This window comes from Myotis lucifugus, unplaced genomic scaffold (assembly GCF_000147115.1).
Source record: "Myotis lucifugus unplaced genomic scaffold, Myoluc2.0 scaffold_61, whole genome shotgun sequence".
NCBI lineage: Eukaryota > Metazoa > Chordata > Mammalia > Chiroptera > Vespertilionidae > Myotis > Myotis lucifugus.
This window is the reverse complement of record NW_005871109.1, coordinates 1,014,174-1,031,949: the sequence shown is the minus strand read 5'-3', so window position 1 is coordinate 1,031,949 and position 17,776 is coordinate 1,014,174. Positions and strand designations below refer to the sequence as shown.

General features: G+C 42.4%; 1 protein-coding gene across 2 annotated transcripts in view; it reads left to right on the top strand.

The window, feature by feature from the left end:
* The window catches only part of SPON1 (spondin 1), a 251,717-nt gene that overhangs the window by 17,393 nt on the left and 216,548 nt on the right, over positions 1-17,776 (top strand). For both annotated transcript variants that reach the window (XM_023754511.1, XM_006089580.3), the window contains exon 2: positions 4,028-4,134. In XM_023754511.1, the coding sequence (XP_023610279.1) occupies positions 4,028-4,134 (107 nt within the window). The remainder of the gene's footprint in view (positions 1-4,027; positions 4,135-17,776) is intronic.

Genomic DNA, 17,776 nt, shown 5'->3' with positions numbered 1-17,776 from the left:
ACCCCAGCAGCAAGCTAACCTATGGATCAGAGCGTCTGCCCTCTGGTGGGCAGTGCACATCATAGCGAGCGGTTGAGTGGCCTTAGCATATCATTAGCATATTATGCTTTGATTGGTTGAATGGATGACCAGACACTTAGCATATTAGGCTTTTATTATATAGGATATGTAAGTGTAATCATATTTTTTATATTCTTTTGTGTTTGTCTTCTTTCACTCAAGATTATGTTTGTGAGATTTATCCATGCTGTATGTACAACAATTTGTTCATTTTCATTACTATAAGGCATTCAGTAATGGTTATGCAGTTGTCCTATACCATGTATTGAACATATTTTCTTTCTCCCACTGCTCTGAGGTACATCCTTTATCATTAATCAAGTTTATTTGTGAAACCTTTTCTGGACTCCAAACTATTCATCTGGCCTATTGTTTCCCTTGCTTTAGTACACTGGCTTAATCTCTATAAATGTATATCGATATCTGGCAGTATAAACCCTCCAACTTTTTACTTCTTTCTCAATCTCCTTAGATATTCTTGGATCTTTGCACTTGCATATAAGTTTTAGAATTGGCTTCTCAATATCATAAAAACATGCTGGGATTTTAATTAGATTGTACTAAGTCTATAAATCAATTTGAGGAGATCTGACATCTTCATAACACTGACTCTACCAATCCATGAATGCAATTCAGTAGGTTTAATTACACATCAGCTCTGTGTCAATTACGGTGCTGAGTTCAGATGTGGTTCTCATCTTTGAAGGATTTACAAAATAGGTTAAAAACACACACACACACAAAATATAATTAATGGGATAATCTCGCCATTGATGATAATAATAAGAGCTAATATTTATTAAGTGCCTATTATTTGCCAAACATGATTTTAAGGAATTTTAGGAACCATGCCAAACATGATATTAATTCATTTATGCTTCACACTGATACTTTGAAGTAAGTTCCGTTATTATTCCCATTGTATAGGTATTTTTAATCTTAACAGGGTCCAGGAAAAAAGAGCACCCAGGTTGTGATGAGGAAATCAGAGGATACATCACACAAAAGGTGAAAATTTAGCTGATTTTTGAAGAAGTTTGTTAGGAATGGAGGAAGTGGAACATTCCAGGCATATGAGGAGCTTATGGAGAAAAAATACTGCAGGGTGAAGTGATAAGACTTTCCAGGAACCTGCCAGTGAGTGAGTCCCATGACTGGAATGCAGTGTTGGGAGGAGGAGGGATGGGAATGTGGTTGGTGAAGCTGGAGTGATAGAGGCCAAGGGCCTGCTAGTCTATGGAGTGTGAACTTCATGCAGAAGCCAGTGGCTGTGAAGCAAAGGTTGACTATCTGTCTCAGGTTGGCTTCCCCAGAAGCGTACTGCATTCATTTCCTAGGGCTGCCACACATGATACCACAAACCAGAGGCTTAAAACAACAGAAATGTGTTCTCTCACATTTCCAGAGGCTAAAGCACTGAAACCAAGGTGTCAGCAGAGTTGGCCCCTTCTTGAGGCTCAGAGGGAGCATTTCTTCCATGGTTCTCCTGGCTTCTGGAGACAATCCTTGCTGTTCCTTGGCTTGTAGATGCATCACTCCAGTCTCTGCTTCTGTCGTCACCTGGCATTCTTCCGTGTGTCTCTAGGTCTCTTCTAAGGACACCAGGCATATTGGATTTAGAGCTAATCCAGTATGATCTCTAAACTAATTACACCTGCAAAGATGCTATTTCCAAATAAGGTCACATTTCCAAGCATGGGGGTGGGGGAATGTCAGGGGGGGAATTGCAACATATATTTTTAGAGAATACGATTTCATCCATAACACAAACCCTCAGGTGAGGATTTGGGTATAGGTGACTTATTAAGGAAGTGCTCCCAGGGAAAAACTAATAAGGGAGTGGGGAAGCAAGATGGAGCGGGGGAGAGTCCCTGATGGGCTGTGACCTCAGGGGAGGTCCTTAAGGAGGAGAGTTTCAGTCTGATCCTGGAGGGCCATTTTGAAGTGGCAGGTACCCCTCAGAGTTGTCTCTCCTGATGCAGGATGTGGGACTTCATATTAGGCAGAGCAGGCTCCAGTGACCTGAGGGTCACAGGTGTTGGCCACTAGAAGCAAAGACACATCAGTGTCAAGGGCACTTTAAAATGGTAAAAAGAAATTTGAGGGGATCTGGGCAGTGCACCTTTATTGTCTGCTCCCCTTCCTCCAGAATTGTGACCTTAAAGACCACCCCACTCCACTTCAGATAGCCTCAGACTGCTTTGGGGGATTCCATCTGTTCCTCAGAGATCTCAGCTCTTTCTGCTGACATCATAACCATCATCCGGTGGCTGCTTGCCACTGCTGAGCACCACAATGTTCTTACTGTACTTTATAGTGCTCCCCTCCCCCCCATGCTTTCTTTCTTACTTTCTACCTGACCTTTTATAGACATCAGTAGCCAATAAGAATGCCCCTTTACTTTTTGCAGGATGAACTGACCAATCACAGCATGAGATTTGCAATCTTTGTGTCTCAAAGTTCTCTGAGAGTCACTGTGTTGGTTGCTCATGGATCACTGAACATTATCCAAGATGGTGGTTTTAGTTTTGGGAGTTTTAGGGTGCTTCATTTTCAGGACTGAAACTAGTTTGAGGAATACTAAATGCCCCTCCCCAACAGGGGGTTGCTTATCAGAATTGCATAAATATTATATTTTAAATGAATTGATCATAAATTTTTTTATGTCATCAACACTTGTGGGATACCCATACTGTGAATATACTCAGTATGTGCAACTCTAGGTGGTCTTACTACCTTGGGGCTGTTGTTGACCTCTCTGTGTCTTTGGTTCCTAGTTGTAAAGTTGGAAGGCTGCAATGGATGATTCTTGGGGTAGCTTGAGGCTCTAATAGTCTATAATTCCATGTTTAAAGACCAGAATCTTAGCACTTTGATCAGGCAGTAAAGTAATTTAAGCCTTGATTTATATAAATTTCAAGAAACTTGAATTGAGTGTCTATTAGATGCCAGGCTCTGTGCTAAATGCTGGGGATACAAAGATAATTAAAATCCAGTCCCTCTCCAGCATTAACGGACAGTACAGTGGAGAAGGCAGGTAAAAAGGGAATTTCAATTCAGTACAAAAATTATAGTAAAAGATTTTCATCTCTGGAGATTGGGTATATAAAGGGAGGGTTGACTATCATTGCTGAGAAGACACTTGAACAGGATTTTATGAAAACATAGTTCTCTAGGTAAATGTGAAGAGCAAGAGTATAATGTAAATTCATAACCCCAGTTGCTATCACAAAACTCCATAATATAAGTTTATTTCCAGTTTATGCAAAATACAATATGGTTGTCTCTGGTCAGTGAGTGATTCTTTGTGGTTATTCAGAATCCCAGGTTCTTTCTATGTTGTGGCTCCTTCTCCTTCTCCCGGGACACCAGTCCTCTGCCATATCCCTTGCATTTGGCAGGCAGAGGCAGGAGAGAAGAGTGGAGGATCAAATGGAAAATGTATATGGGTCAGGTTGGAGGTAGCATGCATCATGTCTGTCCATGATTTCCACCTAATTGCAAGGGAGGCTGACTATGTGGTCTAGCCGAGTGCCCACAAGAGAAAGGAAATGTGTTTTGGAGAACACAAGACAGTCTCTGTCAATATGTGCTGTGAGCAGCTAGATTTCCCTTGGGTCAGTCTAATGGAAGTGTACCATTAGATAACTGTCAAGATTAGAGTTGCTCACCAGGGACTATCTTTATCAAATCATGGTTACTGGGAGAGAGCTCACCACAGTCTTGGTTGGTTCAATAATTCCTAAGTGAGAGAGCAATTCAGGCATTTAGCAAGTTTTGAAATGTAAGAGGGAACTGGGTGGAGAGAATGAGAGTTCACTACTTAACTGGACAAGCCTTTCCCACTGTCCACTGCCCCTCTAATTCACAGGTCTGGAATGCTGATGGAGAACTCACATCTATCCATTTCACAAATAGAAGGCAGTGGATTCCTGTGCTTATAATCTGCTTTCTTCTCTCTCCACAGTGACACTCTCAGCTGCTACTCCTTCCTACTTCAGAGGGTTTACACTAATTGCCCTCAAAGAACACAGAGAGGGTGATAAGGAAGAAGACCATGCTGGCACCTTCCAGGTAAGATCCTTTCTGGGCTTATCCATGGTCCTGGTAGGTAGAAGCCAATGATAGGTGGACAAACTGAGAGGCCTGAGTAAAATGAGGGGTGTAGGTGTCTGAGGTGGCTTCTCGTGCAATTCCCTTGACCATTGGCGAGGTGGGCCAGGTCTCCTTGAAAGACCCATCATGGAGTAGGCAGCAAATGCCTCAAATCTACCTTAAGGGGTTGGCCACTAGGCAGGGCTTTTCTCTGGGCTCGCAGTACCTCTAGGCAGCAGACAGTCAGCCCGGTGAGAGCGCTTGGAACCCGGGCAGGCCCGGCTGTTTTTCCTGCACAGCCATTTCATGAGTGACTGGCAATTCTCAAGTGTAAACGGAACAAGAGCTTAGGATGGCCAGACTGGACGGAGTTCAAAGCACAGGAGAAGGACTATTAAGGGAATGACGGGATTGATTTATGGGGGAAGATTAAAAGAATTAAACATGCTTTGCTTGGCTAAATGAACAGGAGTGAGTTTAAGAGGTGGAAATGGTCTTTAAATGTCAGTCCTCACAGAGCAGGCTCCTCCCGGAGAGGCTTCATCTGACTTTGTACAAAAGGGCACAGCACGATGAAAGTGGGTCAGGAGAAGAAAGGGGATCGCAAAGGCGCGGGCCCTGACAGTGAGTCATATTTCACCGCGGAATATTCTGCTAACGGAAGTGGCAGGAACATCATTCCTTCTCAGAGGCTTCATAAAAGGCCGGCAAGTTGTCAGAACATGTCCCAGAAGGACTGGGCGATCCTAGGAGGGGGCCTGGCCAAATTTGTGGTAACCATTACGCCTCTCAAGTTTCCATTGTTCTGGAATCCATTTCTAACTGGCATTTGCAAACTCAGAAGATTCCTTAGACCCATAGCTGGCCGCTGGGGATGCTGGTACAATACGTGGGCTTCACAGAAGACCCTGCCCCGAAATATTTTCCCCATTCAGAGATATGTGTCAATCCCTTGTGGCCAGGTTGTAATTTTGAATCCTGTGATTTAAAAAAATTTCCATTTTTTAAGATTTTGGGTTTCTGACCTAGTAGATCTGTTAAGTCCATGTTCATTATAATGTCCTTCTGTATACCTAGGTGGCAGGAACTTTCTTGGCATGTATCTGAAGGAGTTACTCCACAATAATACTAACAACAGTATTAACAAATGTATATAAGGTATATATGTATTTGGGTACTTACCATAAGCCCGGCACTAGGTTAAGTGCTTTATCTTATCTTGGTTTGTCTTAATTTAATTAGCTTGCCTTATCTTAGTTTTATTCCTACTTTATAGATCAGGAAATTGAAACTAGAGAGATTAAATCGTTTGCCTCAACGGCTAGTAAATAGTAAGACCAGATTCCTCTATCAGGTGTCTGATTCCAGAAACTAAATCATTTCCTTAGATTACTTTTAAAATATATTTTTTATTGATTTCAGAGAGGAAGGGAAAGGGAGAGAGAGATAGAAATACCAATGATGAGAGAGAATCATTGATCAGCTGCCTCCTGCATGCCCCACACTGGGGATGAAGCCTGCAACCTGGGCATGTGCCCTGACTGGAATTGAACCGTGATGCTCAACTACTGAGCCATGCTGGCCAGGCATAGAATATTGCATAAATTCCTGGCACAGGTGTGCTGGGACAGTGTCAGTTAAGTTTTCCATTACAAGAAAAGGAAGGTTTGGGCATGCATTCAGCCCATAATGCATTCAAATATATTCCCTTGTTCTTGTTGTGCTAATTTACCTGGAGGTGGATGATTTATCAGATTCAGGCAGCTGAGAGATCTGGGTACCTGAGTGTTGGGAGTGGTAAAGTTCTAAGAAAAGAAAAGGTGGGGGGTGGGATGGAGGCATGTGATCTTAATCTTCATGCAAACAAATTCTATCTGCTTTAAAATAATGCTTAGAGTTATATACCCTAAAGGGTTGGAAGCAGGACTCAAACAGGTATTTGTACACCCGTGTTCATTGCAGCATTATTCACAATAGCCAAATGTCTATTGATGGATGAATGGATAAACAAAATGTGGTATATACATACAGTGGAATATCATTCATTCCTAAAAAAGAAGGAAATTCTGACATATGCTTTAACATGGATGAACCCTGAAGACATTTGTTAAGTCACAAAAAGACAAAAATGTATGATTTCACTTATATAAGGTACCTAGAATAGCAAATTCATAGAGACAAGAAAGTAGAATAGTGGTTGCCAGGATATGTGGAAGAGGGGGAAACAGGGATTTATTGATGAACAGGTATGGATTTTCAGTTTGAGAAGACGAAAAAAAGTTCTGGAGATAAATGGTGGTATGGTTCACAACAATATGACTGTACTTAATGCCACTGAACTGTACACTTAAAATGGTAAGTTAATGTTATGTGTATTCTACCATAATTTAAAAAATGATGCCTGAGCCTGGCTGGCATTGCTCAGTGGTTGAGTGTCAATCCATGAACCACGAGGTTCCCAGTGTGATTCCAGATGGGGGCACATGCCTGGTTGTGGGCTCAATTCCCAGTAGGGAACGTGCAGGAGGCAACTGATCAATGTGTCTCTCTCATCGATGTTTCTGTCTCTCTTTCCCACTTCCTACCCCTCTCTCTAAAGTCAATAAAAACATATTTTAAAAAAAATGATCCCTGAGTTAGGCCAGATGGATACATGATGTAGAGTTAGGCCTGTGGAGACATGGCTTCTCTTTCTTTAAGGCTGTTCTGTTTTAATTCAATAGATTGATATTTCTCTCCAATTTCACTGTTGTTTCTGCTCAGTTAAATCTTGGTCCTTGAAACTGACTGGTGAATACAGGACCCTGCTCACAGTGGGCAGTGAGTAGATGTTTGGTGACTAAATGAACAGATTATTTTTCCAATCAGTGTCCGTAATTCAGTCCTACTTGGAATTTTTTCAGAGCTCATATCTCTTTATGCATACCTCCTTTTTCCTTCTCTTGGAACTTCTAACATCCTTTCTTATTACATTTCAATGGTTCTTAGAGTGTGGTCTCTGGGCCAGCAACAGCAGCAGCATCTGAGAACTTGTTAGAAATACAGAATCTCAAACCCCAACCAGACCTACTGAATCAGAAGCTCTGAGGGTAGGGCCCCCTCAGCCTGTGTTTTAACAAGTCCTCAGGGGGAAACCAATGCACTAGAATTTGAGAACCAGTGTTGAAAAGAGACACGGATCCAGCCCATCCAACATGAACTCCTCCATCATCACATCAACACATCTGTCTGCTCCTATCCATCCTCTCACTGCTTCCACCAACCCTGAAGAGATCAAAGTGGGAAACAACTATGAAAAATGTCCAGCATACAATAATAATGCTTGTGTGCCAGATGTGGGTGTAAGTGTTTTACATTTATTAATTGATTTCATTCTCAGAGCCACACTATGAGATAAGCATTATTGTCCTGCTTTTCACAAATGAGGGAACTGGGGCCCAGAGGAATTAAGACCAATTCAGCTCAAAGTGACAAGGCTGGGATTCAAACCTACTCAGTCCAGGTCCCTGTTTCCAACCACAGGGTACACAGCCTCTCAATGTGCACTTGTTGGGTGAAAACACAAGGGTATGCTATGACTTTTTATGGAGGTAGTTTCTGTGCCAAGGGCTTTATATACATTTTCCTACTTAATTCTTGCAGCAATGTGAGGTAGCATTGTTATCCCCATTTTCCAGACGATGAAACTGAGTTTCTAAGGGGAGAAGGGAGCAAACACTGTGCCAGTGATTTTCTCACTTCACCTCCCCACTCCTGCCCTACCTTGTGTGTTAAACGCACACTCCACTTGGGTTCCCATCATCTCAGACGTTAGAGGGTGAGGCATCACAGCTCATGCCTCCGTCCTACCGCCCCTGCTTCAGACATGCTGGTCTCTGTGGTTGGCCCTCCCACTCTAGCATAGAAGTATTTTCTCTCTGTGCCAGAGCTGTCTTCTGAAGTCATTCATTTATTCATCAGCATTGATTGTCTCCTACATCCCAGGCACTGAGGTTGGCACTGGGGATATGAAGCTGAGAAAAACAGATGTAGTTGCCCTCATGGAGCATACAGTGTCCTCCTTGTCACTGGACCTGAAATGACCACTGTGACCAACAGGTATGGTAGAAAGACAGCAAGTCATCAGCTGGGACATGAGTAGATAATCAGAAATGACAAATGCCATTGTAGTTTTAAAATACATACATTAAAAAATATTTAGATAACATCCTCACTCTAAATCTGACAGCTTTGAAGACTTAACATCAACAACAATATTATAATACTCTTTAAATTTAGTTAAAGTTTACATTCTTAATTCTAAAAGTGACTCTGAGAATGGGTGATTTTGCTTCTAAAGGAGTAAGCCCTTACACAGAGAATCCAGACTCACCCAGTACAGAGACAACACAAGTGAACGTTAATGCCCCTTTACACTCAGTGGGGGACTGGAGCTGCTGGGCACAAAAAGGCAAGGGTTACAACTCTCACCACTGGGCAGAGGGCCCACGAGAAGAGGTGGGGCTGCCTTCTCTGCTTAGAGCACAGGGTACAGCGTGCCAGTGTTGGCACCGGCTGGGAGATCTGTCTCTGGCTGCCAGACGGGAGAGACATAGGAATCTCTCTTTGATGAGCTGGTTGGGTATACTCATGGTTAATTGAAAGTGACAAGGAATGCAGGGCTGGGCTGCCTTTACAAAAGTAACCCACCCATCCTTTAGTATTCTATTGCTGAAAGGGAACTGCTCCCTGGAATGCTCACGGCCCAGCCGACTGCCTGGCTCACTGTCCTGTGTCCTTCAGGTCTCTGCTCAGATGTCCCTTTCCCAGGGAGGCCATCCTGCGCACCCAATTTGAAACATCATCCCTCCTCCATTCCACCCCTGAGCTATATTCCCTATGCTTCTTTCCCACTTAATTTTTTTCCATTGCCTTTATTGTCACCTGACATGCTATCTATTCTACGGGTTGACTTGAGTATTTCCTGCCCCCTTCCCCTACACTATAAGCTCCATGAAGCAGGGGTTTTTATCTGTCCTGTTTGCTTCTGGAACTGTGCCTTGCACAGAATAGACACTCAAATATTTATGGACAGAATTTTAAGCTGCTATTATATAGTACTATTGCTTTATTTAGTTTTAATTGGAGGCCTATATTATCAACTAGTTTAGGTTGCAGTCTGCCAATCAAAGGAAGAAAGACTCATTATAAAGGCCTGTTAGCCTGAGAAGATCCCTTATCAATACCATACAAACAAGTATTTTTAATAGCTAATTATTTCATATTTTTAATCACCTGTTTCTGAACTATTTTCATTATCTCTTCATTAACAATAACTAGTTATTAGCATTTAATGGATTCTGAGCCATGTGATAAGCTAAAAGAGTTTTTGACACACTTTTCAAAAACTAAAATGCTATTATTGCAAGCCTATTCTTAAGAATTCTGAGTTTATAAGAAAACTGTTCTTGTTACAGTCACCTTATAAGATATTAGTATTTTTTTTATCTGCCTTTCACTATTGTAGATAGTGGAGTACAAACAGTTCTTATATAAAACCTTTTTTCTTTTGTTGGTATCATTTGCTAGAATACATTCCCAGAAGTGTAATTAAAAATGAAAAGGATCTGGACATTTTTATGTTGTTGATGTGTATTGTAATGGTGATTTCTACACCCTACCCCTCCAAAAAATTTTTTACTCAGCACTCTTTTCAACAACTTGAATAGGAGCCTTCCATTATGGTAGCCACTCCCACTGATGTGAAGGGGAACATATATTTCCATATCAGGACTGGGCACCACAGGATTTGGACAGGTGAACTTGATGGACCAAATCTAGCAAGATGAAAGCCAATGGGGGAGCCAAGAAAGTCACCTACCTAGATCCAAATTTCAGATAGAGTGATCAGGATGGCCTCTCTGAGAGGTGATAAATGGTACAAGAAGAGAGATTAGGATTTGTGGCCAGATATTAAACTAACAATACCAGGATTTTAAGTTGCCTGTAAGTAAGTTTAGAATGCATCATCCATGAGACAGGACCCCTCTCCTCCCTCCCCCTCCCTCTCCCCCCCTTCTCCCTCTCCTCCCCTCTCCTCCCCTCTCCTCCCCTCTCCTCCCCCTCTCCTCCCCCTCTCCTCCCCCTCTTCTCTATAACGGAATCTGTCCAGAATCGAACCTGGGACCCTTCAGTCTGCAGGCCAACGCTCTATCCACTGAGCCAAACCAGTCAGGGCTCTTTAGAAGGAAGATAAAACAACCTCAAAAAGAATGATGTATATAACGGATTAATTTCCAGAGCATTCACAGATGCCATTTATGTTGCAAGTCTTCCTTCCTGAATTGTTTTCAATTTCAATTAAGTGGTTATTTTAAAGCAAATAGATGAACCTGGTGAAAGGGAGAAAGAGAGTGAGGAGGGAGTGTGGGAAAGAGAGGCTTTGTAATGACTTCCATGTGAGGACAGCCTGGGACCCCTTTCTCCAACCTCATCTCCTTCCATCCTTTCTTTCACTTTATGGTTGGAACATATCATAATTCCCCAACTTGTACACTATTTCAAGCCTCTGGGGTCTTACTTGGACTGCTCTGTGTCCATGAAGTTCTTTTTCCCTCCTTTTGGTACGGATCCAAAACCCTCTGCCTTTCTCCTTTCCTTCTTCTAGGGAAAAAGAAGAGAGGAGAAAAGCCCTGACTGGTTTGGCTCAGGGGATAGAGCGTTAGCCTGTGGACTGAAGGGTCCTAGATTCAATTCTGGTCAAGGGCATGTACTCTAGGAGAGTCTTTCTAATTACCTTTTCCTGTCTGTGCGAGGTACCCTCCCCTGGGGCCCAGTGCTATCCTGTGCTTATCTCTGTCATGGTTCTAGTCATATTGGATGGAAATAATCACTCTGATCCTCTTTTCTAATTAGAGTGGTTCTCAACCTTCCTAATGCCACGACCCTTTAATACAGTTCCTCATGTTGTGGGGAACCATAAAATTATTTTTAATTTTGCGGGCTCGATCCGCCATAGGGGGCATGCAGGAGGCAGCTGATCAATGTTTCACTCCCACATCCATATTTCTCTCTTTCTCCCCCTCACCCTTCTTCTCTCTCTAAAAATCAATAAAAAATCTACATCATTTTCTCTGTTGAGCATCTTTTGTAGCTGCAGGGGCAGTCGTGTGGGAGAGACAGACATCTTGGTGCCCTGAAATCCTTTCTGAGTCATTCCCAGGATCACACCAGATTTGTCTTCTCACAGATCCTTCATCCTCCAGGTCTCAGCCCCTTAAATGTCATCTCCTCTGGGCTTCCTGACATTCAGTTCAGAATCTTACTTTCATTCAATTCAGAATCAGAGCCCCCTGCCCCATCTCTGAGCTCTCAAACTTTGCCATAGTTTTTCACTTACTGTGTGACCCTGATGTGTTAAATCCCTCTCACCCTACAAGATTCTGCAAAGAGGCAGAAATCTGGGCCGCAGACATCTCTGTATTCCCACAGTCTCACCAGGGCTTGGCACACTGGCCAGTTGATAAATATTTTCCAAATTGATGGATGACTGTTGCTGGAATTTCTGGCCCTACCCACTTGTTCGCTGGCATTATTTGACCTCATGCTTTCTTGCATGGGAACTAGCATTGTTTCCACATCTACTTTTCTAAAGGTCTGGGAATCATTTTCAAATACATGATAGAATTGCTTAGCAGACAATCTATATTTTTTACTGCCCAAAAGAACTACCACCTATGTATTAAGTAGTTTAAAAATGCCAATAAGTCAGTGTGTGGCCTTGCAATCCCTCATCTTGAAAATGAACACAGTGAGCCTCCATTCCATATCTAACTATTTTATGAAATAGATCTTAATTCTGCTTTTACACTGAAGTCATCATGTTTGCTTTTGAAAATGGAGTTAATTACAAAGAGTGAGTGGATCATAGTTCACTTATACAAAATTATGTAGGATATTTAGGTAAATTTTTAAATATTATAAATAATTTAGCAAAGTACATTTTTATAAAGAGAACTTTTTATCCACTTATGTATTGAGTCAACAAATATTTATTAAGCCTACTATGTGCAAGACATGTTCTAGACTGTGAGAATATAGCTGTGACAAGACAAAAATCTCTGCCCTTATGGACATTGTGTTTCTATATTTTGGATCATTTTTATGATATAGAGACTTAAGTTTCTGGATCAAATAGTTTTTAGGTCCTTGATGTATATTATTATATCATATTCCATTGCACTTGAGCAAGTAGGAGTTTGAGTAGGAGCCTGACTCAGAGCTTACTTTTAGAGAGAATGTAAAACCTTTGCCATGTTACTTTGTCTTGTTTTCTCCCCTGCACACAAAACTGTCCCTCCAGTTGACCCCTAGCTGATACTTGATGTCCTGAAGTCCTTTGTTTCGGGGGAGGCCAGAGTGTTGGTAAGAAGGAATTCTCATCCATCTACCATGTGGTTACTAAACCACAGCTTTGTATATTTCATTCTTGTGCAATTACTTTCTTGGAATAAAGTTCAAGACCTTAGATTGTTGCCCTGATCAATTGATTATTAAACCAGGCCCATCTCTCTAGTATTTCAAAATTCTTCTAGATTTGGCATCTTTTATCCAACATAGTTAATCACTGTCCTCACAGCCTGATGTCATCTGCAGATCAAAGGAGCCTGTATGCTCAGCTGAGCCACTGATGCTTGCATCAAGGACTTTGTGTTTCCCTTCCCTTTACCCAGATGCTTTTCCTCCAGGCATCCATAAGTCTCACTCCCTCACTTCTTTCAGGTTTCTGCTTAAACATAACTTCTGTCAAATAGTCCATTTCTGACCATGTTTTAGAAAACAATATCCCCATCGCTCTTAATCCCATTTATCTTGCTTTAGTTTTCTTCATTTGACTTATCATCACCTCACCTGGTCTATGCTTGCTGGCCTGTAAATCATTTCCCCTCACTGCCATGTCAACTCCACGAGAGTAGGAACATTGCTTTGTTCAGCACTTTCGCAGTGCCTGCACATAGTAGGCATTTAATAAGTAGCTGTCAGTTTCTTAGGCGTGCCTTTTTTAATTCAGCCCTAAAACAAGTTGTTCTTTTTAAAAATTTTTTAATCCTCACCCCAGGATATTTTTCCATTGATTTTTAGAGAGAGTGAAAGACAGAGAGAAACACATTGATTGGTTGCCTCCTGCATGAGCCCCCACCAGGGCTTGGGCCAGGGAGGAGCCTAAAACTGAGATATGTACCCTTGACCAGAGTCAAACCTGGGACCCTTCAGTCTGCAGGCCGACACTCTATCCACTGAGCCAAACTGGCTAGGACCAAAGTTGTTCTTTTTGAGAGTCAAATGACAATGACTCTCTGATATAGACAAGACCCCACTCTCAGTCCCTTGCCTTCCCAAAGTCAGGGGACATCCAGGGCTTCTTCGCATGTACCCATATGAGGACACACACATGCTCACACACACTTCTTGGCCTCTTTCCAGAGCAATCAGTACTTGTACAGATGTCTTTCTGGATCCTCGTATAGGATTTTGTCCAAATATCAATTTCATGTTTTCATTTTAGTGGCAACATAACCATTTTGTGCTTGTACCTGAGCTCTATACTTGGAGAAAGTCATACAGCAGTGCAGATTGGTAGACAGACATTCTCTTAGTTCCCTAGAGCTGCTGTAACAAATTACCACAAACTTGGTGGCTTAAAACAACGGAAACTTATTTTCTCACAGTTCTGAAGTCCAGAAGTCTAAAATCAGTTTCACTGAGCCAAAATCAAGCTGTCACCAGGACCACACTCCCTCCAGGGGCTCTAAGGGAGAATTTATTCCTCGCCTCTTCCAGTTTGGTGGCTGCCATATGTCTTGGGCTTGTCGCCACATAATTCCAGTCTCTCCATCTTCACATTGCCTTCTCCTGTCTCTCTCTCTCAAAACTACTTCTGAATCTCTCTTTTACGGATACATGTGATTGCATTTAATCTCTCCCCTCTAAATAACCCAGGATAAATGTGTCTTCTCAAGATCCTTAAATTAGACATATACTTTGCTATATAAAGTTATATTCACAGGTTCTGAGGATAATGAAGTGAATATATTTTGGGGGACATTTTCTGCCTATCACACACGTCCATTTAGGATCCCTGATCTTGGAGGGCCCACAACCTGCCTGGCAATCTGACTAAATTACTATGGAAGGTTCTCCATCCCTCTTCCTTAACCCTGATTTTCTCTAATTTCTCACCTTTCTCTACTTCTTTCCACATCTCTCTCATCAAGTGACCATGTCTCTTTCTCTATGGGAAAATTAAAAAAAGGAAATTCCTGGACCAGATCTAACCAAATGTGTTGGTATCAAGTTAATAAACTACCTGCATCTTTTCTCACCATCCCTGCTACGAAAATAATGGAATATGTGTAATCTCTCCTCCTAAGGCCAAATCCTCCGCTTAGGCTCTGGATACTGCCCTATCCTACCTTCTCTGTAAGTTCAATGGCCACTAACCCCTTCTCCTTTTCATAGAGTCAGTCTTTCCCTCTCCATTAGATCCTTCCCTTCAGTTCAAGTTTTATAACTCTTCCTTCATGAATCTGTCTTAAAATGACAACAATAAAATCCCACAATAAACAGAAACTCCATCTCCCAACAAATCCATCACCAAGTCCTATTGATTGTGGCCCCTAAGGATCTTTCTTATTCATCAGCTTTTTTCCTTCTCAGCCTAGTTTTAGACCAGTCTATTGTCATGTACCCCTGGACCATCACAGTCACCTACCTGCACCCACTTTTGCCACGTCACAGTGGTTCTGCTGAGCACCCTTCAGTGGCCTGTATGACCAGTACATCAGCTCCATGGGATCAGGATTTCGTTTCATTCTCTGCTGTATTCCCTGTGTCCCTAGCATCTGGATAAGTGTCTGGTGCTCATGAAATGTTTGTTGAAGGTAATCAATTTATTATTAATTTTGAAGAAGACAAAATTTCTTAAGAAGCTTAAAGGTCTGGTCCCCACTTATATCTCTTCTCATATCATCAACCCTTTGCTTCCTGGGCTCTATACACACTGGTCTTCTGTGAATATTCCAAGTTCCCTCCTGCCCCAGGGCCTTTGTAAATCAATGGTTTTTCATTATTTGGAACATTCAGCCCATCTTTTCCTACCCAATGCTGACTCAGTCTTCAGATCTTAGCCTCTTTGTTGCAAAGTTGCTTCCTTGGAAAAGCTTTCCTTATTTGCTCTTATATGCTCTCATTGCATACATATATTTCCTCTGTAGAAAATTCCCCAGCTATAATTGTGTTCTCATTTGATGACTGTTTGATAAAGGCCGTCTTTCCCACCAGATGGAAATGGGAGCCATTATATTCCTAGTGCTAGCATGTTGTCTGACAGAGATGCTTAATAAATAAGTATTGCAGGAATAAATGGATAATGGAATAACACTGGGGCTTAGATCAGAGACAGGAAGAGGAGAGAGTTTGGTGCAAAACTCAGTTTTGAAATGTTAGAAAGCCCAGCAGATTATCTAGTTGGAAATTTAGGTTGGGCGCTCAAGACAGAGTTCAGGCTGGTTATTTAGACTTTGACGGTTGGTGAAACCATGGTGGACAGGAAAGACTGGAGATACAAGAGGATTAACATCTGGAGACGAGAGGGGGATGGATTAAGAGCAGACTGGGAGCTCATTTTAGAAAGGAAGGGACACATATGTGAAAGATGGCTGTGGATAGAAGTGTGGAGATGGACGAGAAGAAAGAGTTTGAGGGGCACCTGAAGCAAAAGGTAAGACCAGATGAAGAGGAAGGAGGGGCTGGAAAGAAGAGGGAAGGTTTAGACTTATGAGGGGGAAAAAGGCTCCTGTTGACATAGGCCAAGCAGGTAACCTATGTGAGCAAAATGTGTTTGTGTGTGTGTGTGTGTGTGTGTGTGTGTGTGTGTACATGAACATGTGTGTGGGGAAACATGATCACCTCAACGTGGACCTGTTTCTCAATAGATTACTGTGCATCTGTTCACAGCTACCCAAACTCCCTGAGGCAGGCAAGTCAGGTGTGAAGATCTTTCTCTTAGATGCAGTATTCAGTTGGATTCATGTACTTTGCCTATGCTCTTTCCTCTAAACCACACTGTCTCACCCTGCTCTAGCCTACCTGTCTGGGTTTGAGAACTTGTTACTGTCATCTTTCAGAATTTCAGTCTATTGCAAATGCAACTGACCTCCAGCCAGAGAAAAGAACATCCTTTATAAATGGCATTCTAATAGGATCTCAACCTTAAGAAATCCTGATGTTCCTTGTAACAAACCATTTTCTTTCTTTAATTGGGAGCCCTTAAGAATGAATTACATTCTCTAATTAGGACATACCAGGACAAATATTATGCATAGAATGTGACTCAAATTCAGGGAAGCTGAATGTGAGGAGTACCTGCAGTCCCAGGGGCAGATCTCAGTCCTCTTGGCTCCTTTGTAAGGGTTTGAATTCAACTATCTTTCTTAAAGCCCATCCTCTAGGTCAGGGGTTGGCAAATTAGCGCCGAGCCAAATCTGGCCCATCACCTGTTTTGGTAGGACTTAAGAGCTAAAAATGATTTTTACATGTTTTAATGTCTTAAAAAAAGAGTTTTCAGGACATGAACATTACATAAAATTCTAATTTAAATGCCCATAAATAAAGTTTCATTGAAATATCAAAAAATAAAGACGCTCCAAAGAAAGAGCCCTTAACTCTACTGAGGGTGTGAGGTGTGAGGCAGCAATATAATGCCTGGAAAGTGCTCAGCAGAGTCTGGCCAGTAAACAGGAGATGAATGTAGGATGATGAGGTACCTCCAACTGCCTTAGTGGTTGAGGGTCAGGTCATGGAGGCCTAATAGGCCACAGGTGGGAGCTTCTTCCCTTCTTTACCTTGAGCCAGATTTGACCTTGAGTCAAATTCTCAACTTACTGAATCATGCTCAGGACTTGCTAGACAGTCGTCCAGAGGCCCAACACTCAGTGCTCCCAACTCCTGTACCTGACCACACGTTGCTGCAAAGCCTCCTCATGCCAACCATGATTGCAGTCCAAGAAGACCCAGCCTGCTGACGGGCACCTTCAGTTCCAACACCCACCCTGGCATTTCACCCTGGGCCACCGGACCCAGGTGAAGAGATTGATGCCATGCCACAGCGATGTTTCCTGCCACCTCACATGTGGGTCAGCTCTGGGCCCTGGTGAGATACATCTGGGAACCAGGCTGACATCTGCTCCCTCATAGAGCAACTTAGCAGTGCCAAGCATTGTCTCACTGTGGAGACGTGCAGGCCACATTTATCCTGTGTGCAAGGGAAAAAGGCTTTTTCCATAAGAGCATCCTCCACATGCTGCAGTCTTCTAAGCAGGTACAGGGAACCCATTCCTTGGTTGGCCTAGCAAAGGCTCACTCCTCTTTGAGACTCAGCTCAAGGTCACTTCCTCTGTGAAGCCTCTCCCATTCCCCCTCCACCACCCCAGCCTCCAGTAGAAGCCACACCCTCCTTAGGCTTCCAGTGTCCTTGGTTCAGGTGAATTTCCCTTTCATCGGCACCTCTTTACCTCAGTCTTCTAGACCACAGGCCCCTTGAAGACAAAGCATGTCATATATATATATATATATATATATATAT